At 43.1% G+C, this 26585-nt stretch overlaps 1 protein-coding gene across 2 annotated transcripts in view; it reads right to left on the bottom strand.

Moving 5' to 3' along the window:
- Positions 1-24111, bottom strand: part of LOC115079831 (electrogenic sodium bicarbonate cotransporter 1-like) — a 47390-nt gene extending 23279 nt beyond the window's left edge. For both annotated transcript variants that reach the window (XM_029583722.1, XM_029583723.1), the window contains exons 1-12: positions 23732-24111; positions 19386-19546; positions 18068-18217; positions 15818-15879; positions 15335-15492; positions 14238-14325; positions 12868-13022; positions 10160-10276; positions 6739-6913; positions 4970-5103; positions 3819-4090; positions 1138-1208 (exon numbers count right to left, since the gene is read on the bottom strand). In XM_029583722.1, the coding sequence (XP_029439582.1) occupies positions 1138-1208; positions 3819-4090; positions 4970-5103; positions 6739-6913; positions 10160-10276; positions 12868-13022; positions 14238-14325; positions 15335-15492; positions 15818-15879; positions 18068-18217; positions 19386-19546; positions 23732-24009 (1821 nt within the window). In that variant the 5' untranslated portion in view covers positions 24010-24111. The remainder of the gene's footprint in view (positions 1-1137; positions 1209-3818; positions 4091-4969; positions 5104-6738; positions 6914-10159; positions 10277-12867; positions 13023-14237; positions 14326-15334; positions 15493-15817; positions 15880-18067; positions 18218-19385; positions 19547-23731) is intronic.
- Positions 24112-26585: the final 2474 nt, after the last annotated feature.

The following is a 26585-nucleotide window of genomic DNA, read 5'->3' as shown; positions in this document are numbered from 1 at the left end:
CCCAGGTTAAAAAAAAAAAACGATCTAAACATTGCCCTTCCAAAGGTAAAAGTGCTCATGCTGTACCTGTGCACTCCATAGGGGTAGGAGCCGGAGGCAGGCGAAGGGCAGAGCCAGTAGGGATCATACGGGGATTTCATTGTGAAATCCACGTGCGCTCTTTACAGTGCGGCCTTTGCACCTGCTAAGTCCATGGGTGGTGAAGTGCCTGTGCGGCTGCAAGCCCTGAGATTTTCAAAGGGGGAACTCCCTGGAGAAAATTCACTTGCAGGTCCACATGGTGAATATAAATTGTTAAACTGACTTTTTTGGGGGGGTTTTTTGTAGACTTTCTGCAAGCCAGGAATGGTATGCGTTATGACTGGTTTATATGAAACGTTTTACTTATGGGGGCTGACTCGGGTGGCTGCGTGTTAATTATTCTTTACTGAGATTGAAGTCTCTTGATATTAAGGAATCTATAATTCTATGTCTTTTGGTCTTGTTGTGTACTATTGTTTATCAGACTATATTTTATATTTTATGTTATGTATCTTTAATTGGGCCTTTGTGATGGGCAAATTGTAATACATTTCAAAAATTGCCTCCTCAATTAAAAAGGCATTGTAAGAAACAGCACTACACAGTATCTACTAGAAATTCACTCTCTCTATGGAAAAAGACTTGAATTAGCCAGGCTAATGCACTATTTCTAGTTTTTAAAGTGATGCTCACAATTGGCAGGAATCAGTTTCCCAAACTCTCCAAATGAAACAAGACGACCTGGACACTCCAGTTAAAATTCCAGTAAATATAAACATCCTGTTCTGAGATTTTCATCAGGAAACCCTTACTTCCCTTCCTCTTACTCTTTATTAAATCTGATCTTGAAAGTGGTGTGCTCTAAAGCAGTTTTGCAGAACGATAAAGTTTCTGTACGAGCTTCAGCAGGATCCGCTCTCTACCTGCCACAAAACGTTTCCAGCAGCATTCCCTAAGTGTATGAGGCACTAGCCATCTGGCCCAGGCTATTCCGCTCTGAAGGTAAAAGATGGCCTTGCAGTCTTATTTATTGCTTTCCAGATCAGCAAGCTGTAACGTGCCATGCTATGCAGCATTTCAGATTAGCACTGTGTGTGTAGGGCTCAAGGTACTCACCATAATAATGGAAGAATTTGCAGAGCTATTGTAAACTTCAGTCATGGATTCGTTCAATACTGAATGGTTACCTGTACCCAAGAAAACAGCGATATTTTTATAATTATCCTTGCTTCTCCACATTTGGTTTGCCACCTGGGCTCTACAAACATACAAGTCTGAATAAAATGGATTGCAAATATAACATATTCAGGCTTTATGTCAAACAGATATAATGATTTCTCTTAAAAGCGAATAGCAAGATTTATTGACCAAAACATGTTAAATAGCAAGAAAGGAAAAGATGTTACCATTCACTTTGAAGCCATGAATCGCAATGTTCGCCGATGTCAGTACACCAGCTCTTTCATTATTTCATACAGCTGAGCCTCCGTTTCTCCCATCTACTTTCACTTTTCTTCCCTTATAAGGTGGAAAGCCTGCTTTTTTAAAACCAGGCTGGGACATTTAAGTTTACAGAGGCTTGGGGCATGGAAGAAAAACCCTGCTGGAGCTTTTGCTTCTGTATCCACTGACCCGAGCTCTACGCTCCAGGCACCCTCACTTTCACTGGTACGGTTAGATTCTGCTCATCAGTTACCAGTGATCCAGTTTGGTGGAATAAGGTCCCACTGGAGATTTGGCTAGAATAAAATTAAAATCTCGGACAGGCATTTCCTGAGTCCTAAGTTTTGTGTTCAGGATGACCAAGATATGGCCCCCAGATCTGTTGTAGGACTCTGCCGGTTTGCTATATTTCTAGGGCAGAGGAACACTATTCTCTTTTTTTGTGGGCGGGGGAGGGGGCAGGGGTTAGACACCGACACTTGTAATTTCGACTGTTTTTGTTATTATTTGTAACCCGCTTACAGTTAAGTGGAGAAAGCGAGAAATAAATAAACTGGGAGGATTGGGCAAAACCATGTAAAGGGATTTTATAAATGAGGATGAGTGAAAACACAAGGTGATGGGCTGTGGTCTGTCTTGCTCCTTCTATGTCAGTCTTTACCGACCAAACGGGTCAATACAGAAAACTTTGAGGGAGAGCTGGCGAGTGCCCGCTCTCCCGGCACGCACCCAGGCCACTCTCCTGGGCGCGCGATTCAGGAAGCCCAGGTATGCAAATTAGGGCCCGCTGTAAAAAGGAGGCACTAGGGACACTTGCACATCCCTAGCGCCTCCTTTTTGACAGAAGTGGCGGCTGTCAGCGGGTTTGACAGCTTACGCTTAATTTTACCGGCGTTGGTTGTCAAATCCGCTGACAGCCACGGGTTTGGAACTTGGACGCCGGCAGAATTGAGAGTTTGTTTTCCAACCCGCGGGCAGCGGGCAGATTTTTTTTTTTAGATTTTTTATTTTTTTTTTTAGATTTTTTTTTTAATCTTTGGGGCCTCCGACTTAATAACGCTATGATATTAAGTCGGAGGGTGTACAGAAAAGCAGTTTTTTCTGCTTTTCTGTACACTTTTCCGGTGCCGGCCGAAATTAACTCCTGCCTTTGGGCAGGTGTTAATTTCTGAAAGTAAAATGTGCAGCTTCGCCGCACATTTTACTTTCTGAATCGCACGGGAATAACTAAAAGGCCCATCAACATGCATTTGCATGTTGCGGGCGCTATTATTTTCGGGGGGGAGGGGGGTTGGACGCGTGTTTTCGACTCGCTAAAGCTAGTCCGTCGAAAACACGCGTCCAAACCTGGGCTAACATGTATCAGCCCGTGTGTAAGGGGTAAAAATAGCGCATAGAAAATGTGCATCCAAATGGGGGCTAACGGTGCGCTCGGCCTGAACGACTTTACTGCATTGGCACGCAAATGATCAACGGACTACTTTTGAAGCAGCAGCAGGGCCCCAGTGGAAACGGGCTCCATGACTATGGTGGTAAATGTTTCATTCTGAGGGGGGAAGGATGCTAGTGAGGTATCATGGGGCTGTTCCTAAAAAAAAAAAAAGAAATTACAGAGGGAATGCAAGGGACGGGAAGATCTGCCTCTCTTTTCACAAAAGACAATAAGAAAAGCAATGGGTCTAGGGGAACGAACTAAATGAGGAAGGATTTTCAGAAGCCTTCTTTACCTAATGGTTCCCCACCAACTATAGCACATGTTCCTGTAAGGTGGGATCCACATTTCTTACGTTCCACTGGCCTGATCTGATAGTTGCCCGTGTTAATAATGAGTGTCTTCTTCTTCTAGCCCAGGGATCTCCAGCTGTTGCTTCCACGCATCCCTTCCACATCTGTTCCCACAGTGGCGTTCAGGGGAAGGAAGTCTAAGGCGCATGGGTCTGCTTTTCAGAATATCAATCATGAATATTCATCAGATGAATATTACAGCTTGCTTACTCTGAAAACCAGACTTGTTTCTACCCCTTTGGACTGGAGTTGAAAACCCTCGGTCTAAGGTACCTATTAATCTGTTCAGAATTATTTGTGGATGTTTAAGGGAAAATCCCTGGGCCGGCAAATTAATTTTTGAAAGGGAAACGCCCTGTGGCATTTCCCTGTAAAAATTCAGCCTGGGGGGGGGGGGGGGGGGGGGGGATGTGGGTACTGCTTTGAAGCAGGTGCAATAAACGCCTGTGAATGTACTGTGCATGCGGGGATTTCTCCCTTTCTGAATGCAGGGTAAAAAAAACCAAAAAAACCTCCTTACAAATAGATCCTTAAAGGAATTCATCAATCAAAAAAAAAGTTGTTCTTACCTATGTTTGGTGAAGTACAGGCACAACGATAGAGGGTCACATTATTAATAATGTACTCCCAGTTGATAGGGAAGTAATCCATCAGGTTTATCATCTTCTTGCAAGCATCGTAGATAAATATACAGCTTATAAGCGCACAGAAGCCTTCTTCTGTGAAGCGGGTAAAATACTGCACCAGGTAACTTGCCTCAGTGGCAACCAAAATAAGGCAGAAAAATGCTACCCATAGTCCAATCCACAATCGAAATTCCAAATAATTGAGGGCGTGATCTCTGACACAAAAAAAAGAGGAAAAAGAATTCTATCATTTTTCATATTCAAGTCCAGACAAAATACAAAATCCTGAAATAATACCATCTTGGCATTTTTTTTTTTTTTTTTAAAGGAGACGTGCACCGACCCAGACTGTGGTCCTACGTGTGTAATATTTCAAATTCCATGCCGTTTTCCAAATCGGAGTTTCAGACACAAACACGGCAAAAAGGTATAAATAGCCTGTAAGTCCGTTAACTTACACAATTTTTGAGTTACAGTTCAGCTTATTGCACCTTTTGGAAAGACAACAAATTGTGCAGAGCCTTTGCCCTTTTTTCAGTCTTAAGGAAATATATTGAAAATGTCCATCTGTCCAGCACCATAGCGGGTGGTAAAGCAGCAAAGGACGATTCTTTGAGGGGGATTGGGGGAGGTAGCCCGAGCTAGTAAAGATAGCATGCAGTGGCTACCTACTTAGCTAAAGGTTGTGGGGGGGTGAGAGAGGAGCTCTTTCTTACTTTTTCAGCACTGCCCAAAGCAAGTCTTGCTAAAGGTTTTGCTTGCACAACTCTGTCTGTGGATAATTTTTGCATCCTGAAGTCGCAGGATACTAAATCCTTAGGCAAAAGCTGTACAGTTTCTAAATTGTGCAGACATAATGACTTGAACACTTCTTGCACTTTTTTGACAAAAACCTTTTCCTTAAATGCCTACATCTGGCTCATAATGCTCTTTGAAAATGTTTTTAAATGATTGAGAACCAATCTCCATTACGTCTAACATGGGAGCTGGCGGTTATTCTCCGTAGCATCCTCCCATCTATTAAATGAAGTGCTTCCTCACGTGACACACATAGGACACTAAGGTGGTTTGCTGTTGAAATAGTACTTACTTACCTGCTAAAATTAAACAGAAGCCTTTCAAAGACCAGCACAGGTCCCGTACTGCTGAGAATAGCGAGAGGCTGGCCGGAAAAGAGGCAAAACGCTGCTCCAGCAATAGCTGTTCCAAGGAAGCTCTCCAGCACACCCTACGACATATTAACGAGCCACTAAGGTTCTTGCACTTATCTATTAAAAGCTTCAACAAAATAGTAAAACACAAATTATAACCAGAAAAGAAGTTATGTATATAATTCGCTTAGCTCCCAGGCACTGGCAGCTGCTCGTTGGGGCCAGCAGGTGTACACACGGGCGGGCCTGCATCACTCCAGCAGCCACGGGCGGGCCTGCATCACTCCAGCAGCCACGCAGGCTAGAATGAAGCCCCGCACAGTCTGCAGACAATGGGCCCGGCGGGCTGGGAGAAGGTGGCTGTGTGGGCCGCACAGAGGCCCGGCCCAATTGGCAGAAAAAGGGCCGTGCGGGCTGGGAAGAGGTCACTTGGGGTCGTAACACTGGCCAGGGGAAGGCTTCACGCAGTCATAACACAACACAACCCGTAGACTGGGGGAGGTCCGTGCATTGGGCAGGGTGTGGAAGACGGAGGAAGCAGGCCAAGAGTCCAAATCTCCTCTAATGAAGTTTCATCAGGTGATAGCTGGTTCCCACTGCAATCTGTTTGGGCCAGCTGTGTCCTCATGGCTTTAAGCAGCAGGCTGCATCTGTACTGAGATTATTTCAATAATGTCCAGAGTGCAATTTTCAAAAGGAGCTCCCTGGGTTAAAAGCATTTTTCCCTGCATAAATTACATGTCTGAAATTTGCCTACCCTCTTCATGGGTAAAAGTCCGCATGTAGCTCCATACCTTTATTCCCACCGAAATGGGGGTGTTCCAGGGTGGAGTTATGTTTGGGGAGACAATTAGTCTTATCGTTTGGGATTTTCAAATCAATGCTTGTAGTTCTGCAGGTCCTTCCTCCTTTGGCCATTTTTCAGGTAAAGGTATCTGCATGCTGTTTCTTGGGAAACCAGTGCAGTGTGCAGGTGCAAACAGGATCTGTGGACTCTGCAGCAATATGGCCAGTCTGAGAGATGCCCCCTGCCCACAGTAATTGTTTTAATGCAATGCCTGTTTCCAATCAGCATATGGTTCTTCGCGGCCTCTCTTCGATGACACCGCTGCTGAAGCGCAAGCTCATGTATACAAATCTCTTGGCCAGAAAGCAAAAAAACAAAACAACCCACCGTTCCCTAGAATGTCCAATAATTCTTGGGGGAGGGGGAGAGGGAGAGGGGAGATTAAACATGCATTTCACTGCTTTTCAGCACCAGGGTCTGGACAGCTCCACTGAAAAGCAGGTGGACAGATGCCCACATGAAAATAAATAGCGCTTTTTTTCCTGTGAGATTCTGCGGAAGCAGCATTCACACGGCCCCTGTGGGGAAGGAGTCCCGGTCATCATGCACTGGTGACTTCTAGTGGCTGGATTTAGAGCCCATTACTGCAGAGTTCAGGAAGAAGGTCCGGCAATGGACGGAGTAAAGTAAGCTGAGAAGGGGAGATGAATAGGGTGGTGTTGGTGGGGGGAATCCCCAGGTAAGTTGCCCATGAAGACTGGTGTTGCCAGCTCCTAATCCTGGTTCTGACTGAACTGGAAACCCATAGGAGGAGGAGAAGGAGGAGGAAAACTGCCCTGTGTGTCCCCACCAAAAATAAAACCTAAACATTTGCAATGCGATACTGAAAGGAAGCAGTACGTCCATGTAGTACAGTCTCACCAACCTGCATGTTATCTGTGGCCTCTCCCAGCATGCCACCAAATGTGATTGCATTTGTAACTGTTGCCAGGTAGATAAATAAGATAGCTGAAAGGCACTGAATATTCAGTGCATCGTAAAAATCACTCCAGAACCAACGAGCCTTTCTTTGGATATCATTCACTAGCCCACCAAATAACCTGCATGCACCAAAAAAAGCACAATTAGTCTAACCTGTAGAAATCCTACAATCAATGATATTATTGAAATGCACATGAAAGAATTTTGTGCAGATTGAAATCTTTTCTTCAATCTTTGTGTCTGCAACCCATGAAGGAATATTCCTCCCTCCTCCTCAGTAACTTACTGGTTTAGCCAGAGACACACTTCAGCCTCGCAGACTAAAAAAAAGAAAGGTTAGGGTGAATTGCTTGTTTCGCACTAAGATACAACATTCCACACCCGTCATGGGCGGAAATAAGATTAAAGGACATCCTGGGCAGGAGAACCTCTGGCAGAGCTCCAGGGCCCTGCAGAGGGTTATCAGGAAGGTGTGAAACAACCACCATCTCTTCATAAAACTTTGCAGGGGTTGCCAGGACTGTTTTGTCCTGAAATCTCAAAGAAACGCATGCCTACCTTTTCAACACAGGACATAGAACTGAAAGTACAGGAAAGATTATTTGAGCAAAGCACCGCTCTCCCCTCCTGGAGAGGTAAGAAAAAGGCGAGTTCCTGATAGGACGATCCTTTGCTTTCAGGCCGATGCAATATCGGCGAGGGAAAAAAAACAAAACGGGCGTTCATGATTGAGCACCCGCTTTTCTAATGCGCGCCCATCCTCCTCTCCTGGGCGCGCAATGCAGTAGGCAAATGAACCGCTGCGTTGAAAAGGAGGCGCTGGGGGTAAATTGTGCGTCCCTAGCGCCTCCTCGGCATCGGGAGCCCAGGAGAAGTGGCTGGGCACGGGTTAGGAAAACGGACGCTCAATTTTACCAGCGTTCATTTTACTATCCTGGGCACAGCCAGGGGTTAGGAAAATGGACGCTCGTTAGTTGGGCATCAGTTTTCCTAACCTGACCGCCAGCAAGACTTTTTTTTTTTTATGTTACTCCTTTTTTCGGTTCCTCCGACTTAATATCGCCCCAGATATTAAGTTGGAGGAACTACTGAAAAGCAGGATTTTCTGCTTTTCTCTTAACTTTTGGGGCTCCTCAAGACTTAATGCCGGCTCTGGGGCTGACATTAATTTTTTAGAGTAAAAATGTGTGCATCAGGCACACATTTATTTTTTGCATAAGGGGGGAATAACTAATAGCCTCATCAACAAGGCATTTACATGTGATGAGCAATATTAGCTACGTACTGGTTTGGACGCGCGTTTTGGATGCTCTAATTCACTTTGGGCCGGATTTCAAAAAGGTTACGCGCGTAAAACCGGAGGATTTACGCGCGTAACCAGTCTTACGCGCGCCGGGCCTATTTTTAAAAGGCCTGGCGACGCACGTAAAGCCCCGGGACGCGTGTAAGTCCCGGGGCTTGCAAAAAGGGGTGGGAGGGGGCAGGGCGGGGGCGGTCCAGGGGCGGGGGCAGGGCCCGAGGCTCCAGGCACAGCTTCCATTTGCCGCTGTGCTTGGGATCGCGCGCCGGCCTTCAGCCCCAGGGCTGCATTGTTTGGAAATAACAAAAAGAAAACAAAAAAGGTAGGGGGGAAAGGGCGGGGGAGGTAAGGGAAGGTGGGATGGGGAGTAAGGGAATGGGGGAAGGCTGCACCGCTCGGCGCACGCAAAGTGCACAATTGTGCATCCCCTTGCGCGCACCGACCCCGGATTTTAAAACATTCGCGCACATGTTATACAATCGGGTGTACATGTGTGCGCGCCAGGTAGCACGCGCACATGTACATAGCATAAGGATTTATAAATGCACGTCCAATCCCGGGTTAACCTGTGTGCTAGCCTGAGCGCACAGTATTGCTTTGGCCTGTTTGTGTGTTCAGAAGACAGAATCATCCCTTAGCAAACACCACACAAAAGTTCTCATTTTTGGTTGTTGACTTCTGCACCCTTTTTCCATAGGAGAATACCAGAAGAAAATTAAAATACGTCTGGGATATTTGAGGGCCCCCTGACAATCTTTCTAAATATATTAGATGCATAATATTTAAAAATGAGTAGATTGTTTTACATAGTTGCATTCCCAGCTTACATCACCTTAATATCTCACTGAGCAGTATGCCTTGAGGCATTAATGTTCTGTTTGTTTGAAGAAGGATCTGCCATGCAAGCATGAGTATATTTGCAGCCCTTTGGAAGTAATTTGTTTTTATGATGCCTTGCATTTCAAAAGAATAAAAAGATTTAAACAATGTTTAAAGTTGTTTTCTCTGACTGTATGTAGCGCTATACTCCAGTGAACAAAACTGAGGTGCTGCTACAAAACCCCAGACTATGTTGGGAGAGAAATATATATATACATATTTATTTATATTCCACCTTTTGTACCACTTCAAAGCAGATTACATTCAGGAGGTGTAGATTTTATTGAATTTAAAGGTAACTACGTTTCATTATCATAATGCACGTTAGTCCAAGGATAAGGAAAAACATCACCTCGGCATTCTCCACATGCTGAGTGAGTAGAAACCACTGAAGCCAATTCATTTGCAGGTTGGTTTCTTTTTAAGTACAATGTTTAAAAAGTTAAGCTACCACTTTTTAACATAACTGCACCTGATTTGCAGAGTTCTCCTATTCTGAAAAAGAACAGATTTCTGGAAGTTGTGTCCATTCACAAAAAGTAATCACATTTTAGGGCTCAAATGAGTTCAAAGATTTAATCAATCTCAACAGAATAGAAATTATTTGCATTAGCTACTCAGAAAAGTAAATAATTACAAGAAACTACCGTAGTAACTGATAATTAATGGAGGCAGTGCATTCAAATCTCTCTCATGCATATTCATTGTGGATATCCAGAAAACCCTACAGGTATTAGCGATTAAATTTTAATAAAATACAAATGCAAAATACTGGCTGGGGAAGGCTCCCCCAGATCACATTTGGGAAACACTGTGCTAAGGCCTTCAAAGCATGCAGTTATTTAAGACTGTGCTGAGGACAGTGGTTCCTTTATGTTTCAATTCAGGACCCACTTTTCAGCTACAACAACATCCCAGGCATTTCAAAACTTAAAACAAAACATCATTCGGGGCCCACTTGTGGGTTCCGACCTACAGCCAGGGAAGCTAGGACACTCTGTACAGCATTACAAGCAGTCATGCTTAGACCTTGGTAAAGTAGATGCAGGTCAACACAATACTCGCCCTGGAGACTCATTGGGGTTCCTCACAAAATTATGCACACCAACACCATTTCTATGAGCAGTGGGCGAAAACATACTGACAGGCAAAGGAATGGTTGCAGCTCTAGTAACGCAGTGCTCACCTTCCAGTCCTTTTCAGTTCCTCGCTTTCATGGGGATGGCCATGGGCAAGCCTTTCGTCCGGATGCTGCAAGCTCCTGTTGCAGTGGGATTTCGATTCACGGAATAACATTGCTTTCCTGAGGCAAAAACAAAGGACACCTTAGAATGCTTTCAACTCAAGCTTGCTGAGTGAAAAAAAAAATTGAGGGGCTGAGGGAGGAGGGGAGGAGCCATTTTCAAACGGCCCGCTGAGCTGCAAACCACACGGACACTTTTACCATGCATGCGTTACACGGATTTTCAAAGGAAAAGGGCTCATGTCGTTTCCCTTGCTCAAATTAGAAGCCGCAAAGAGTGCACACGTGCTAAGAGGTCCGTGTGCGCTGAGCCTGCTGTTGGTGTGGGTGGCTGGGAGGGAAGGCGGCAAAATAGCGCATGCATAGTTGAATAGCACATGGACATGTGCTATTTCACTCCCCTGACCTAAACCCGCCCACAGGGACGCTTCTTGTTAACGAAGCTAAAAGTGTGCGGGCTATGGAAGCCACCCCCCCCCCCCCCCCCCCAATACTTTTATCCTCATCGGAGGTTTCTCAGGCCATTTTGCCCACGGAAATAACTTTGAAAATTTTCCTGTCTATGATTTCCAGTACTGCAATGCATCCTGTAGCCCAGGGCTTCTCAAACCTGTCCTGGGGATCCCCCAGCCAGTCGGGATTTCAGGGTATCCCCAATGAATATGCATGAGACACATTTGCATATACTGAGTCTCCATGGTATGCAGATTTATCTCATGCATATTCATTGGGGATATCCTGAAAACCCAACTGGCTGGGGGGTTCACAGGACAGGTTTGGGAAGCCCCACTATAGCACAGCTCTACATTTTTTTGTTAACTTCAAAATGGTAAATTATCTTCATATCAACCTTTTACGGATAATTTACAAGATCTATTGGAAAGAGGTTGTTCACTGTGTTTAGAATAAGCTTTTTTACAAAAGGGAAGAAACTCTATTTTATACATGCTAAATTAATATTTGAAAGCTCTGAACAGGAAGATGTCTTAGTCTCCCAATTAAATAGTAACATTTATTTTATTTATTTAAATGTTTTTATTTATATGACTGCTGTTTCGGGCTGGAACTGCTGCTCCGTGCAGGTTACCCCCATGCCTATCAGGAAGTACAATGTGGTCATATCACTGCCTATTTTGGCATTTTAACTGCAGCTCTGTACAAGTTACCCAGTGTTTCATTTCTATCTTCTTTCCAGTAGGAATCCTCTGTGAATTCCATTACCAGTTGTTGTCCATACTACCTGCTCTGGGAGCGTTTTCCAGTCGTCCATCACTCTTTCTGTGAAAAAAATCTTTTCTGATGTTCCTGAGTCTACCTACTTGTGATCCTAGGTTCTAGAAATTTCCTTTCCATTGAAAAAAGTTTGTTTCTTGTGCATTACTAATTGCTTTTAGGTATTTAAATGGCTCCCGTCTCTCCTCTTCTTTATGGTATATATTACTTAGATCCTCAAGTCTCATCTCATACGAGTGCTGATGCAGACCCCACACCATTTTGGTTGCCTTTCTCTGGGCTCGCTCCAGGCTCTCTCTATCCTCTGTGATGAAGTGACTCTGTTTTCCCCCTTTTTGCATGTGTGGTACCAGGCATTTAGCCTGGTCATTAATTTCTACAGGGTGAGAGAGTTCTGTGGGTGGACCCTGCTGGGCGTGGAATGAGAATGTGAGCCCAGCTGAATTCAGGAGGCCCCTGCGTCTCCAGGAGAAAACAGTTCCTGAAATATCTCTGACCTAACTGGAAGGTATTGTAAGTACACCACAAAGGTAAGCAGTCTACTACTATGTTATTTGCCGTTTATGTGAATAAAAGTAAAATTTCAAGAAAAAAAGTTGGAGTCAGCATGTTTCCTGATGCCAGAGAGTGATGTTTTGTTCGGTCATCCTCACACCTCTCTGAGATACAACCTCCAAAACCGAACACAGGCCTCACCTATGATCTATAAAGAGGCATTATCATCTCCTTTTTTCTACTGGTTATCCTCCTGGCTATAGCCACTACCTTAGCACACTGTTTTGCTACCTTGACATTATCAGATGCGATCACTCCAAGATCTCTCTCCTGACCAGTGCACATCAACTCTTCACCAACCACTGCATGCAACTCCTGTAGATTTCTGCACCCCCAAGCACATGGACTCCGTAACGTTTTGGTACTAAATCTTAACTGCCAAGCATTTGACCACTTCTCAAGCTTTCTTAGATCATTCCTAATGCTGTCTACTTTATTGCAGATCTTTGTGTCATCTGCAAAATGTCAAACTTTTCCCTCTAAGTCCTTTGTCATCTCGATCACAAAGATATTGAACAAAACTGGGCCTAGGGCGAATTCCCGAGGCAATGCAGTAGTCACCACTCTCTGAGGAGAGTTCACTAGCACAGTCCACTAGCATTCACTAGCACAATCTGTCGTCTTATCAGTTTTTAATCCAGCCCCCCACCATGGGAACCATCCCATGCTGCTCAGTTTATTAACGAGCCTCTTATGTGGGAGTGTTTGGAAATTAAATGGGCTCTGAGAAAGTGTCAGGCAGCTAGCCCAGATAGCTTCCACTCCCTCTGCGCCTGTACAATTTTCCATAGGCCAAGCCACCAATTGGGTGCTGCCTCACTGTAAACATTGTTTATTAACTAAATTCTTTGCACTTGCATTACCTCTTCTGCGGTGAAGGCAGGAATTTTGGAGGCTGAATCCTTACGGTAGGGTCCCATTTGCCAGGAGGCAGTACTGTAAGCTCGTCAAGAAACTCATCGATTCCTGCAACGAGCTCGTCTTTGTTCATAGCTTTATGTGCAATGCACTGAAACAGCTGGAAAGAAATAAAGTTGCATTAGCATTTATTTAGAAATGTACATAGAAATTTGGATTGGTCATAGGACTCATGTAACAAAAAGCACGACCAATCTCGGATCCTATAGCTTGAGGCTAAATAATTGTGCTGAAGGCAAACGATGTTAGTTCAAGAATTACCCACTGGAACAGGAAAATACAGCTTCTGTTGAATCCATGCTGAGCATATGAGTACTACGCGGAGGAGGATAATGGAGGCATTGCATATGGGGCCTGCGCATGCTGGATTTGCTGTCAAGATTTCCAGCAGTGATTGTTAGTCCGATATTGGGCCTCATTCTCTAAGAGTCATCCTACGGCATTGCTGTACGATTGCCAGATGAGCATAAATGTGAGAAAATAGAGGTAATTTTAGCATCATCTCTGACACTCGCCCAAAGGTCAAGCAAAGTCCTGGATATTTTTTGCATACATTATTATTAACACAAAGATGTTTTTATTATATATTTATGGATGGAGCCTAGTTAAAAGCACATTTTGTTAAACTTTTGGTCCTTCCTGCTTCTCTCTCTCCAGATGCTGTGTTTACGTTTTGCCAGCAGGACTGCAGGACCCAGAGCCAATCCAACAACAGCACTGCAAGGCAATTATCCATAGGAGAATGTTTCAGGGAGTTAAAGAAACAGAATCCACCTTCTGCTTCACTGCTGTCTAAGGGGAAAAAATGTATGTGTCACACCTAAGCTCTTTAAGCCTTTTAATAAAAAATGGCTCTCAGTTTGTCAGAATCCACCATCCTGGACCAGTACAGTGGCTTAGTGCCAGTGCTGTATTCTGCCATACGGAGAATCCCCAGTTTGATCCATGAATTGTGTCTTCCCCTCCCCAGATCACCTGGGGGCTGGGGATGCTGCAGGAGCAGCACTTGTAGGTGGGGGAGGGGGAGGCATTTGTAGTCATTGCTAAAAGGTGACATCTAGTGGCCAAATTCAGGTTTTGCAAAGAGCCCTGGTGCATGGGCCCTGGCCCAGGACCGCTACAATGACCGGACAGGGTACACTGGCTGGGAGATATAAAATTAAGGGAAACAAAATCCCTAGCTAGTTGCAAATGAGGATTCATGATTCCAGATCCCAGCCCTGGAGGCCCAAAGGAGCAGAAGAAAACTTCCAGTTTAAGGGGGAAAAAAAACCAAACCCCAAAACACATCATCTTTTAGGATCTGTAGGTTTACCTCATCTGTGATCAATGTGGCAATGGCTCGCCCAATCTCATGGTAGGCCCTCAGTTTTGCTTTAGGGCCCAAAAGGATGAACAGAAATCTGTAATGTAATAACATTTGTTAACATGCAGATTGTTTCTCTTTCATTTCTACCATATAACCTAAAATATAAACTGTCAATACATGGCTATGTAAGCCATGGCATCCTGTATAATCAGGACACCGATGCCAAGCTAGCAATAAAAAGAACCATCATATTTTTTAGCCTACTTTCCAAAGGAAGAGAAGGCCTATGGGTGTCTGCATCCCCCCTAATGACATTTTTATTTGTCTTATTCACACCACATTTTCAGGCTCTGTTAGGGGACACACCAGGACTCTGACACATGAGTCCCAGAAAGTAGGCTCCTTTAATTCTGGGTGGAATTTTGTGGGGTTTTTTTTTTGTTTTTTTTTTTTTACAGTAACCACGAGTAAAGTATTGTGCTGGCCATAGTAATCCAATATGTAGAAATAAAGGTCCAACAGTTGAAGGCAAAATCTTTTTTTATTGGCCTAATTAAATATATCCGTGACTAGCTTGTAAGAGCTCTGCTCCCTTTGTCAAGTCAGTGAAGAATGAGCATAGTTTTACTGAGGTTTAACTAGCATAGGAGTCAACTAGGCCTTACGTTCTCTGCATATGCTAGGAAAGTGCAGCCCAAAAAATGTTGTTTCCATTTGATTTTTCGTTTCAGGGTGGGGTTTTTTCCATTGGTTTCCTTAACTGATAAATAAAACTTTAATGGGTAGATTTTAAAAGGCCCACTCGCGTAAATTCCGGGGTTTACGCGCGCCTTCTCCATTCCCATTTTCCTTTACTGACCTGTAATGACTGTACTATTCAAACTCCGTGTAACTGTGCTGTTCCCTTACTGGACCAGGAGAAGATAAGCCGAGCTCTGGAAAGCTGCTCACAGATGTATTAAGTTGGTCCAATCAAATTTTATCACCTATAACGTTTTTTTGTTAACCCTTTGCTTCTACCACAATCATGCAACTGTGCTTCCTGCAAAGTCAAATGTGACTGCTGGTTAATAGTTATAAAATGGTCTTTGATGTTATTTTACCTGCTTGGAAGAGCTACTTCAGTCAATGCTCCCAATATCACTGCCTCCTGCAGTCTGACAAACGCAATAAATGGCTTATCCAGGAAGTCAACTTCACCAACCAGTATATTTGATACTTCTGTCCCTTTGGGTATCTTCTTCTTAAATCTGTTTTTTAGCTGAGGCAAAAAAAAAAAAAAATACTGATATTGGTGTACAAGATTATAATCAGAAAGTGTCAAAAGTTGAAAAATCATTGAAATATGACAGATGGTGGAACCGGACATCCTTTCTATCTGTCCCAGAAAGGGCAGTTTTGACCAGAATATCACAAACTTGTATAAATTCACACATTAATTGGTTTAGGTAGAAAAAAATACTGATATTAGATCTATCAGGCCAATAAAATGGGCATCTGAAAGATTTTGTTTAATTGCCAACTGAACTATCTAAAGACACTTTTGTTAATATATTGCTTTCAGGCACCCCCATCCTATTCCCTACCTGCTCTTTCAGAGGTCTTTCTGAGAGCTCAGTCATTGTAGTTTTCGAAAGAACTGTTTTACCTGCAATGAAAAGCAATCTCAGTTAAGAAATGAGTTAATGACAAACTTTCTGGATGGGCAAAATTAAAGTCAGTAGTTCTTGTCCTTTTGGGTTTTTATGGAAAAGATATTTGCACAGAAAAATTATATACAGCATTTAAGGTTATTACTGTAGTCCAAAAAACAGTTAAAAAATTAATCTTTCACACTTACCTTTCAGGCCTAGTAAATTAGGATGATCCACAATTTCTGGATTGTGATCTGGGAACATTCCATCTGGTGAACCACTTTTTCACTGAGATTTTGCAATTCTACCCTGTGACTCATGATTTGAGGATGGCAGTTTGTGATTTCCAGACTGCAGTAAATCACCGATCACCAATCACAATCCACAGCAATGGCGAAATCTGGTGGCCGGATTTAGGGCCTGTGTTTGCAGATTTCCAGAAAGAGCCCTGGCGCATTGCCCTTAGCTGAGGACCGTCATGGCAATGGCTAAACCAAGATTTAACATAGGAGGAAAATCCCCAGATAGCTGTGAATGAAGGCTAATGTCACCACTCTGACTGAGCTGGAATCCCAAAGGAGCGTAAAGGGGATTGTAAGGCCAAAAAGATAAAAATAAATACAAATTGTGATCCCCGATTCACCATTCATGAACCACAAGTTATGATCCAGGATTCAAGATCCATGATCTATATTTTGATTCATGATTCGTAAACCGTGCCCATCTGATTCACTGACAGCAATGCAAAGATTATTATTTGCTTATTGTTATCTTGAAGATTCACTGACCATGATTCATAAATTTCAGTTCATAATTTGCGGACTGCAATTGTGATGCATTCCGCGTTTCTGAGTTTGTGGGTGAATAACGGGCTGAGTTAATTTGCTAAGTCACATTAAATATCAGTTCATGTGTAACGTGCATTAAAAATGCTTTAAGGCATGAAATCGGTAACATCTGCTTAAGCATTACCAAAATCAAAAAAATTTCATGTCAAATACTAATGAGCTGCATTGAACGGACATGCATGCAAAACAGCTCATTAATATTAAGAGGACCTAACATGGATTTCAATAAACCTTGTGATCTGCATTAAGTCATGAGATGTAGTTAACTTTCCCCTAGAGCACTGGCAAACTAACGTGCCTGCCAATGCTCTCACTCTCCCCCCATTGGGCTATGAGTGAGAAAGCACCATCCCCCTTCCACCCCTTTGTAGGAGCCCACCCCCCCCTCCTGTTTAAAAGTCCCACCCCCGTACTCAAGAACTAATCCCTCCCCACATCTTGGATCTCCCCCCCAGGTCCCTCTCCCTTTCTTCTTGAACTCCCAACCCATTATGCCATGGCAGCCTCTGGGTCCTACCAGTCGAGACCAATGCTGCATTAGTGCAAAACTTAAAATGGCGCGGGCTGACCAGAGGCTCTTTTTGTCTCTCATGTATGGAGTGAAGGGCATGCTCAGTTCAGCTAGTGACATTTTTAATTTTTTTTGTTCCAGCGTGCCCACCCGAGGACACCCAGAGGCTGTGGAGAATTGGGGGAGAGGGACCTAGGAAGGTTCCTGGGTGGTGGGGGGTGTTGCTATTTTGGTATTTGAGTGAGGGGCATGCAGGGTTTGCTATGGGGGGGGTGTTCCTGCAAAGGGAGATGTCTCTTGTTTCTCGGTTGAGTGGGGCAAGAGGGATGCTGTGCGGGGGCAGTAGGGTTTTTCACCAGGAATTCATACTGCAATGTTCACTAAATTGCAATTATCACAGCAACTAAAATGCAATAAAACTGCGCAGTAACACACACTTTTAACGCACTTTAGTAAACAGGGGCCTAAGCAGCGAGCCTTCTGGACTAATTTCCTGCACACACCTGGGATGTGCTATGCAAATAATGATAAAGCAGATGTGAGAAGGGCGAAAGACAGGGAGGTAGAAAATCCATTCATTCTGACTGCTTCCCGGTGACAGTTCAATCATTTAGGAAATGTGAGTCAAAATTTGCAATCCATGAACCTCCCCCATAACGATCCTACCAACTGCTAATTCATTTTCATTTTGCGTGATCTCACTTAGAGATTCACACATTGTGTCTTCAAGGTGGAGAGAGTTTCTGATTGATACAAAGTGATAAGGCCCTAAATATCTCTGAAACCTCTTCAAGCAAAAATAAAAGGTCCTGCTGCCGTTATTCACTGCAAATGAACTCCCACCTCTGCAGCAGTTCTTTCCCACATCAGCCGCCATTCTGCCACGGGATTTTTTAGTCAGGTGTAGGGGTCTTCGGAGGAGAATGTGCATGATTTTTTCCTTCAGCTCTGGCTTTAAGGCATTGTTGGCAATTTGAAGACTGGTTACAGTTTCTTGAAACAAAGTTAAAAAAAAAAACCAAAAAAACAACAGAACAGATTGTCTAAATTAGCAAGCCGATCGTTTGGATATTTTGACTTTCACAATTTACACAGTAAGATGGTAACTTTCAAACCGTCATGCAGACTCGCATCGGCACGTGTGCGTCGGCCCACACCCAGGGACGCAGCCATGTTATATGCATGCATATGTGCGCATATTATAAAATAGCCTGACCGCACGCATGTGTGCACTCAGTTGTAAGTGGGCGCAACCTATGTGCATTAATTCCACTTCTGCCACGTAAGTTGGGGAATTTTAAAAGGGGCGAGCGTCCACCCCATTGCCTGTTTAGCAGTTTGTCCACCAATTCACCCAGTTAACATCTAGGGCCTCCAAAGCCCTTTGGTTTGATAGCCTACACTCCCCCCCCCCCCCCCCCCCAGTTACCCCAGACCCTTTTAACCCCTCAGAAATGACTCGATCCTTTTATTTTATAACTTAAACGTCGTCCATAGCAGGAGTAAAGCTACGCAGCAGGGGACCTCAGCGCGCATCGGGGTGGGTATTTACGCGCGCATCTCTTAGCCAGGCCTCGACCTGCCCATGCCCCGCCCAGAACTCACCCATGCCCCGCCTCCTTTTTGTAAACTTTTCAAAATGTGCGCGCAACAAGTTTTACTCACGTATCTGGATGTTTTTCAAAATATAGTTGGCGCACGCATCCCCTTATTGATGCATACGCCAGGCTTTTAAAATTCACCTTTAATTGTAGAAGAATATCTTGGGGATATTTCTCATTTAGATTCTAGGCTGATTTGCAAAAGTACTTCTGGCACCTACTCATTGCTCTAACTTTTGTTAAAGTACCCAGCCACCTAAAATAAATCTGCCTGTATATCAATGTATCAAGGTATTTCCTTATATAAAAGAGGGTATCAGACACCTTCAGTGGACTCTTTGGTGGCTCTTTATTCAAGTTTAAGTCATATCTAGGCTGTAAAGTTGCACACCTCTAATATCTGACCATTTACCCTCTGATTTTTAGTAAACTTTAAAGTGTGATGCTAATTGTATTCTCGTAGCCCACTCTTTTTTGCAAAACTCATTTACATCTTGATTACAGACCACAGGCCAACATCGGCCATTATTTCAGCAATTCACCTGCTTAATCTTACATACCTATTATGTGCTTAAAACTGGAGGTTTCAAAGTCCAGCAGAATTGTCCCCTTTTCTATGCAAGTTCTTAGCTCGAACAAACTGTGTAAGGACAGTGTGGTGACATGAGGTTTGCTCCATCGTTCTCCTCCATCTTCTACTTTCTCTTCAAACTTCATCCACCTAATGGAATGACAGTACATGTCAAGCAGTAAAGCTTGTGTGAGTAACAAATGACTGATTCAAAAAAATAAAAAATAAAATTTAAAAAAATCCACAAAATAAAAAAGAAAGAATGAAAGTGATAAACTCCAGACTGAAGAATACATGATGGCCTCAGTAGGTCTGCTTCATGTCTTATGAATTCAGAATTTCATTCTTCTGCTAATGATATGTCGAAGCATTAAGACTCATTTACATTTTTTTGGAAGTCAAAAGTTTCTCTGTTTACAAAATGTTTTCATGTATTTTTGGAACCAAAACGATAATAAAGGCATTACTTTAAAATCCCCATTACAGTGCAGGACACTGAGAAGGTGCAGATTTTAGAGGGCAATCTATTGGGGGCTATGGGCATTCAAACAGCAACTCTAAGTGAAGCAAATGAGTTGAGTTGAGCTGACCTCATGACACCATGTGCCTCAACATAGGAAAGTTTGAGCCTTCTGCCTGATGAGTTGGAAGATAGCTGCAGTTACTTTGGCAATCCTTGCCAGCCAAAGAAGCAACATTGAGGGTAAGTCTCGAAGAAGAGCTCTCTCCTTCCTTCCCAACCAGCAATGGTTATATGTTACCTGAGCATGGTGTCCGAGGTAAGCGATGTATAAAGAAGGAAGAAAGAAGTCACCTTTAAATGAATGAAATAAAACACATGATCTAAAGTATACGCAAACTACAAGGCTAAAGTCAATAGCAGTAATCATGATCATCTTCAACTAAAGAACATCCTATGGAGCACCCTCAGATTTCCAGAAAAAGAAATGTTTTCTGAATGATAGATATGAAGATTCTAATCTAGGGGCTTCCATCCATTTTTTCCTGAGTGAGGGACCAATTTCTGAAAAGGACTAAGCCTTACAACGAACTCTACCAATCTTCTTAAATGTCGAAACCTGCAAGAAAGCCCCCAATACTGGATCTTAAATAAGTTAGGCCATTGTTTTATATTGCCCAAAAGATTAGAACAAAGACCTTAAACTGAGCACAGAACCCATAAGCAACACACATTCGGCAATCAATGTAATGTCAAAACCAATGGTGTAGCAGATATATATCTCGAGCAACCAAAGTTTACAGGTAGCCACATTTTGAGCTACCTGTAGCTTATGCATGAACCACGTATAAGCTGTTACAATAGTCAGATAATTAGAGATTGCATCATCATTCTAAACAGATGATCCAAAAATGGATGCAATATCCTAAGGGCCTCTAACTTGGCAAACATCAATGGATCTGGAGACATGATTTTACAGAATCTAACAATACCTCCAGGGATTTTGCAGTGTCAGCCTCAAATTCAAAAGTCTCTAAAAGAAGAGAGATATGAGAAAAAGGACATCTGGCTCCAACTTTTAAGATCTGTATCTTCTGGGTAGTTAAGGTTAGCTTGTTCCACCTGAACCAGTTGCAAATCAATTTCAAATTTATGTTAAACTGAGAGAGTGCCCTATTTTGTGTTTGGCACAATGATACCACCAACTGAACATCAGCACAGACATAACCGTTTATGCCTAATGATTAGATTTAAAAAAACCTAGTCAATGTGGGAAGAGAGCTAACAAAGCCTACTTTATGGGATGCATGTATATATAAATCCAGAAGAAACATGACATCAGGATCCCAATCAGTGGCAGATTCCCGATGAAGACTGGCCCGGGGATTCGCCACCCAGGCCAGCCCAGGAGATACCACATGGACTGCCGAGCACAGCCGCGCTCGGCAGACCACGTGACTAGCGCGACCAGCCCACCAGGGGATGCCCGATCCCCCAATAGGCCAATCCGCCCCTGATCCCAATTGTCTTCCCTGATATGTCCTGATAATTTGATATGGATAGGATACCAAATACAAACTTTATTAAGGGGGAACCCACAACAGTGTCCCATAAGCCTTCTCTTCCTTCATAAAGTAGACTTAAAAAGATGGATAGAAAGAAATATAAGACAGAAATGGAGTTGTCTATGAGCAATCACGGATTGTCCACATATTACCTGTGGGAACTGGCAGCACAGGTCTTCTACTGTCGCATGACTGAGGTTCCTGAAATTGATAAAATCCTCCAGCTTCTTTGATGAAAACCAGAAAGCTAGGAACTACATCACGAATACGATGGCTAGGGACCTTCTGTTTCAGTTTTTATTGTATTTTTTCCTGAAAATTTCAATGTTCTAACAAAACAAATCAGAGGAAAAATGCCTGCTATAACACATGAGATAAAAATCAATGGAAAAGTCATTTTTCCATAGATTTATTTATTCTTTTTGCTATAACATTGAAATTCCCATGAAAAAATAAAATAAAAAATGAAAACAAAGAACCCTAATGATGGCTCACTGGCTACTTTATTTGATAGAACAATGATTTCCTTTCAAGCAAAATGAAGAAATCTGTTATGGATAAGCATTAGCCTCAAATTAAAAGTGTGAAATGCCAGAGAGGAAAGTCATGTGTCACAGTGATCAGTGGAGAGGGAGCAAGTCCCAGACATAAGTTTGTTGGTTATTAATTCAGAGTGGTTTCTCTCTGCTCCAGACAAACCATCAGATGGAGGACACATTGCAGAAAAAAAAAAAAACAAAACCAATTAAGATTAATTTAATGCCAAGAAAACATTTATAAACTCAATTGGATCAAAGAAATTACTTTTTAATCTCAACCAAATTTCTTGGGCATTTTTAACAAAGATAAGAATGAAAATAATAATAATAATAATAATAATAATAATAATAATAAAAAGATATGCTATCTCCAATCACAAAAGAAACTTCTATGGTTTAACTAGTTGTTACTGAGCAATTTTTATATGTTATTTCATAATTCCTGGGGTGCCATACACAGGCATGGCAAGCCATGTCTTCCTAAAGTTTGAGGACTTTAGCCATGAAAATCTATTTTACAATCTGCAAAAATGGAGGAATATCGTAAGAGGTAACACTTGGCATGTCAGCCTTAACTGCAAGCCAAAATTCTGGCCAGCGTAACCAAGACTGGTGTATACACAAATACTAAAATGGGTGCACTGCAAAGGTGGAGAGCCATGAATTCACATACTGTGTGCTGTGGCGGTCAAAAAAGCAAACAGAATGTTAGGAATTATTAGGAAGAGAATAACAAATAAAACGGAGGATGTCATAATGCCTCTGTATCACTCCATGGTGAGACCGCACCTTGAATTCTGTGTACAATTCTGGTCACCGCATCTCAAAAAAGATATAATTGCGATGGAGAAGGTACAGAGAAGGGCTACCAAAATGATAAAGGGGATGAAACAGCTTCCCTATGAGGAAAGACTGAAGAGGTTAGGGCTGTTCAGCTTGGAGAAGAGACGGCTGAGGGGGGATATGATAGAGGTTTTTAAGATCATGAGAGGAATTGAACAGGTAAATGTAATTATGGTTATTTACTCTTTCGGATAATACAAGGACTAAGGGGCCCTCCATGAAGTTAGCAAGTAACACACTTAAAAGAAATTGGAGACAATTCTTTTTCATTCAATGCACATAGAAACATAGAAACATAGAAATGACGGCAGAAGAAGACCAAACGGCCCATCCAGTCTGCCCAGCAAGCTTCACACGTTTTTTTCTCTCATATTTATCCACAATTAACCTCTGGAATTCATTGCCAGAGGTTGTGGTTAAGGAAGCTAGTATAGCTGGGTTTATAAAAGGTTTGGATATTCTCCTGGAGGAGAAGTACATAAACTGCTATGAATAGCCACTGCTTGTTGCCGGCATTAGTAGTATGAGAACTATGTAAAGTTTGGGTACTTGCCAGGTACTTGTGACTTCGATTGGCCACTGTAGGACACAGGATACTGGGCTTGATGGTTCCTTGGTCTGATCCAGTATGGCATATCTTATATATAAAATATATTTATAATCCAGGCACATTAAGAAGATTTTTTGATGCATTATAATTATGGATTCAAGAGAGGAGGAAGGGAGGGAAGCTAAGTTATTCATTTTGGTTCTTTTTTGTTTATTACATGTTTTGCATCAAAATATTTGTAATCTTTCTCAATAGAATTATCATCGTAGAAAAAACAACAACAATACAAAGCCTCCAGCCTTAAAATATACTGCAATATATGTTGGGAAATCATGCTAGTGTATCCAGCAGTGAAAGAGCTGAAAAAAAAATACTAACCTGGCAGTTTCCTTCCACTCCACATCTTCCCCAACAATGAAAAGTTCATTCAGTTGGGTAAAAAGCAAAGGATGATCCATTTCCTCATCAAATTCTTCTTCATCTCCTCCTAGCATGAATCCAACTTTCTTAGCTGCAGGGGAGATTCTGGAGCTGAAGATGCTTCGATTCGTAGCCTGAGAAATTATGATGGAGTTTCTGCTTCGCAGTCCCTCGGACCTGCCGCAGTTGCTGTCATCACCGAGAGAGAGAAATCCTTCATTCTCTTCCAGTCGCATTATCAAGTGCAGTGAGCAAATGGGCCAGGTGGCGGTCTGAAGGGATTTATGCCCACTGCTTCTTCTGCTGAGTGGGGCTGAGCTTTGCCTGTGTACAGTGTAACACGGTTCTTAAATCTCATAACAGCATACCGAAGATATCCCAAACACCTTTAAAAAGGCTGGATCTTGTTTAGGCCAGAAACATCAGACACATGCACACACTACTGTGCGTAACCCAAAACACGTTTATTAAAAAAAAAAAAAAGAAGAAGAAGAAGGCTTGCACACGCTGGACATTACTTGATCAGTCTGCTCTAAGTAGGCTCCTAATCAAAGTAAATATCTTGTTTGCACACTACTGTAGATTATCCCAGATAAACACTTCAGAAACCAGAAGAGCACTTTGGATAGGTTTTATAAGTTACTGAATTCTTTTTGGTTCATTCTTTTATTTTTATAAGTATTTAAACTATCACAAACAAAAAGGATATCACAATAGACAACTTGAAAAAAGGGAAAAGATTCCCATAACATAGGGTTGTGTATAGAAAAAATATTTGGTTCAGTTTTCTGATTCATTTGGGTTCAGATCAGAAGTCCATTCGTTTCATTTGGGTCATTTGTTTCCATTAAAGTCAACAGGGGAAGTAATACATCCTCTTTTGGACTCTAATTTTGGGGGTCTTCAATCAAGTTTTATGAAACTTGGCATCAGCAGCAGAGGCAACAGTACCCCAACACACCGAAAAAGGGACAAAGGACACCAACGGTAGTATAAACTGGCCAAGCCACTGCAAGAAAGACAAAATGGCACAAATAGTGTCATAAATACCCCAACACAGCAAAGAAGGGACAAAACAGGACAAATAGGGGAATACACAACCCATGACATCAAAAGAGGGGCAAAGGACACCAACAGTGGCATCAACACTCCAAGACAAAGAATGAGGGCTATGGCAGCAAAATAGTGGCATGAAAAGCCAAAGGCAGATAGTGAGGGATATGGCAGCAAGCACAATACCATGAAAACCCCCAAGGCAGGACCTGAGTGTAATGCAGCAAGAAGAGTGGCAACGGCACAGCAGGATGCTGAACCAAGGCAGCAGCAAGGCAAGAAAGCAGACCAGGCAGGTGGTGACAAGATCCTGAGGCATCCTGAAAGAGGCAAGGGAAGAAAGGAGGGTTTTTTTCCCTAATATAATTCTTTTGCTTTTCTGGCCAAAACTCCCAGTGGAACCGAGAGAGTGAAAGGGTAATGGAAGCAGGCTAGCGGCAGCAGCAGCAGCAAGAGTGGCAAAAAAACTCAGCAGGAAACTGAACCAGAAGAGAGGGGACAGCAGGAGAAGGCTGGGCAACATCAGCGAGAGTGGCAACTGGCAACAACGCAGCAAGGTACTAAAGTGTGGGCATTGGTTTGGTGTAGCTATGCACTCAGTTCTCCTGCCACGTGCATTGAAATATAGGGAAATCCAGCAGAGGGAAGTTGATCTTAAGGGCGATCAACCAATTCTGGTACCGGTCCTGAGTGATGTGGACTCATGATGTCCTTTGATACTGAGAATAGCTCTTCTCCATGCTGACACTGCTTGGTGAGAAGGAAAGGGAGTGCCGGGCGTCCTTACTTGATTATTTATTTATTTTAAAATACTTGCCCTTGGCAAAGCCTGGCCAGACTGTGGCCTTGTGTGCCCAGTACGCCAGTGGGTCTGTGTCCATGATCTTGACTGGCTCTCCAATATACAGCATGACTGCAATTTATGGAGGAGTCTCCTTTGCTGGCAGGGTGGGGGAGAGGAAACACTGGTCTCTGTTGCCAAATGGTGAAGCTCTGCCTGTGTCAGGAGAGCCCATTGTATGCTGGCCACAGGAGGATGGTGGCTAAAGGTGGGGGAGGAAGTAGTAGCTTTCAGGGTACAGCTGATGCTGACGCTATTAAGTGGAGAGTCTGCTCTTCCTTCTGCTGACCCCTCACTGCCTCTGGCATTTCTACTCTTGCACCTCGGCCACCAGCTTCTCCTTTGAGTAAGTCAGATTGCTGGACTGGAGGTTGATAACTCCCTTTCAACGGTGGATCTCACAGGATGGCTACTATGCAAGGATCCAGTTGGGTGAGGGGTCTGAGCCAATTTTCCATTTTCTGCAGCAAAGAATCCACGAGCACCAATACTTCTGGAGTCAGTTCCTGTTCCTGCCGGAAACCCTGCAATTTCTCCTTCAGGATGTTGATTTTGGGGATGACCTCAGCCAGGAGGGATCTTCAGGACTTGAAAGGCTTCAGCACTGCGTTTGGTGTAACAGATCCTGACATCCCAGAAGAGATCCATGCTTATCTTGGCCTCCACAGATAGCTCCTGAAGGAGCTATTCTGCACTAAGCTATGCATTATCAGACAGGTGGAATTCCATCTGGTGCCTGCATCCCGAATAAGCTGGTGTACAGGCCCCCTGCTTCTCACAGAGCATCATGCTCTGGTTAGCATGACCCACCATTTTCCTGCACCTCTCTGTCAGGTGCCATAGGAAACAGCTACCATCTTCCTTGCCACTCACCCCCCCCGTGCCTTCTTTATGGCCAGGTGCAGCAGTGTGCAAAGC

This window comes from Rhinatrema bivittatum, chromosome 18 (assembly GCF_901001135.1).
Source record: "Rhinatrema bivittatum chromosome 18, aRhiBiv1.1, whole genome shotgun sequence".
Taxonomy (NCBI): domain Eukaryota; kingdom Metazoa; phylum Chordata; class Amphibia; order Gymnophiona; family Rhinatrematidae; genus Rhinatrema; species Rhinatrema bivittatum.
This window is presented reverse-complemented; position numbering and strand designations above follow the sequence as displayed.